Source organism: Sinocyclocheilus grahami, unplaced genomic scaffold (assembly GCF_001515645.1).
Source record: "Sinocyclocheilus grahami isolate Dianchi unplaced genomic scaffold, SAMN03320097.WGS_v1.1 scaffold19578.1, whole genome shotgun sequence".
Classification (NCBI taxonomy): Eukaryota; Metazoa; Chordata; class Actinopteri; order Cypriniformes; family Cyprinidae; genus Sinocyclocheilus; species Sinocyclocheilus grahami.
Genome location: NW_015517651.1, coordinates 1,474 through 3,406, shown reverse-complemented (window position 1 = coordinate 3,406; position 1,933 = coordinate 1,474). Strand labels below are relative to the sequence as shown.

The 1,933-nt window shown below is 39.5% G+C and overlaps 1 protein-coding gene across 1 annotated transcript; it reads left to right on the top strand.

Annotated features, from left to right (window-relative positions):
* Positions 1-61: 61 nt before the first annotated feature.
* On the top strand, positions 62-1,848 carry LOC107579719 (cysteine and histidine-rich domain-containing protein 1-like; the record flags this gene model as incomplete). The annotated part of the gene is made up of 7 exons (XM_016265514.1): positions 62-407; positions 773-822; positions 931-987; positions 1,085-1,218; positions 1,430-1,533; positions 1,620-1,678; positions 1,778-1,848. Coding segments are annotated over exons 1-7 (539 nt in total), but the record flags the coding sequence as incomplete, so codon positions are not given.
* Between the last annotated feature and the right edge of the window lie 85 nt (positions 1,849-1,933).

The following is a 1,933-nucleotide window of genomic DNA, read 5'->3' as shown; positions in this document are numbered from 1 at the left end:
GGGGGGGGGTAACTAATTTTATGTGGCGGCGTGAAATATAAAAGAACAGGGCTCTTTTTCATGCACTGCCTTGTCTGTGTTCTTGGTCTGTGTTTTTAATTCACAGCTCCGTTAGGTGGTGCATCCCATCTCTCACTCTGTGATCCCATCAATTCAACTAATTCCGAGACATTCCGAAAATACACGATTGGAGCCGAGGCGCTGCACGACAATTTACGGAAATTAACGAAAGATTCCGGAAGGGACCTCACGACGGGAAGCAGCAGTAGCAAGCTAGTCAAGTCTTCGGATCCTTCCCTCTTGACCACGTTGTACAATATACGTTTTATTTCTGTCGTACATTATGTCTGTACTGTGTTATAATAAGGGATGTGGACAACGTTTTGATCCCGACAAGAATTCAGATGGTAAGACTTAACAAACAAAACGATAGCCGGATTGCTATGGTAGGTAGCAGGATAAATGCAGAAACAAAACCTCTTGTCTTTAATAACATTTATTGATATAACTTACATGTATTATTAACGAAACATGACCGCCTCTCAAGAGCCATATTTTATGTAAATATCATTTAGCAAAGTAATTTAGTAATAGTGAGCCATCTACAGTGGTGGTCCTTAACGTTTAAATGATGCTTAATCAGTAGATCGGATTTCGTACATTTGTATATAGTTTACAGATGGCAGTTGTTGCAAACTTGATCTACACACTAACATGTGACTATATTCTTTTGACGTCACATTTCACGCTATCAATCTCTTCTCATCCATAGATGCATGCACATACCACCCTGGAGTGCCAGTGTTTCATGATGCATTGAAGGTGAGGACATGCAAGAAGATCAGTTTACTTATTAATGTGAAATTTAACCGTTCCATTGTTATGTTACTCAGTTAAACCCATTAAATCGTGTCTTCCATTGCTTCCCAGGGTTGGTCTTGCTGCAAGAGACGAACAACTGATTTTTCGGATTTCCTCAGTATTGCTGTGAGTGCTCATCTGTGATGAGACTGAATGAGCGTTTTCGTAGACAGAGTTTTGGCTGGAGTCTTAAAACAGTTGTCTGTATTTATGAATCTCTTAGGGTTGCACGAAAGGCCCTCATAATCAGGAGAAGCCCTCTGAGTCTGTTAAACCAGAAGTGAATGATGGGAAGCCAAAGTTTAATGAATGCATCACCCAAGCACCAAAACCTCTGGAGTCTATTCAACGACCAAGGTAAATGCACACTTGAAGAGGACAGGGTCTTCCCCTTTGTATTTTCTGGCTCATTATTTCAGATGTTCAGAAGATAAAGTAATGCAGCATTAAAACTATTATAGAGAACAAGTTCTTCTCATTAACAGTTCACCCAGCCAAAACCCACATTGATGTTACAACCTCTTAAGGATAAATGACTGGAAACAGCAATTTTTAATTGTCTTTGTAGTCCAGATGAGCCTTTCTCCAGTCTACAACAGAAGATCTCTCCTTCGCTTGAACAGGCTTTAGAAAAGCTTAAACTGACTCAGGAAAATGCACAGGAGATAAAGGGTAAGAATATCCCAACCATCATTTTCCCCACCTTTCTATGTTTGTCTATTACTCTGTTGCATTTTATTCTCTTTCTTGTATTATAGAGGAGGATAGTGATGAAATTAAGATAGGGACATCCTGTAAGAATGGAGGCTGCAGTAAGGTACTGTTCTCTCTGCCTGCTTTTCCGATAAGGAACCATGGCACGTTGAATCTCTTAAGTCAATTATAAACAATGGATTCTCATTATTCTATTTTTCAGACATTCAGCGGACCAGCCAGTGATGAAGAGACATGTTTGTATCATGCTGGTGTACCTATCTTCCATGAAGGGTAAATTAGCACCTGATCAAAACTGAATACTACTAGAAAAGTGTAAATGGAGAAATTTCAGATATATCTGTGGACTATGCAATTA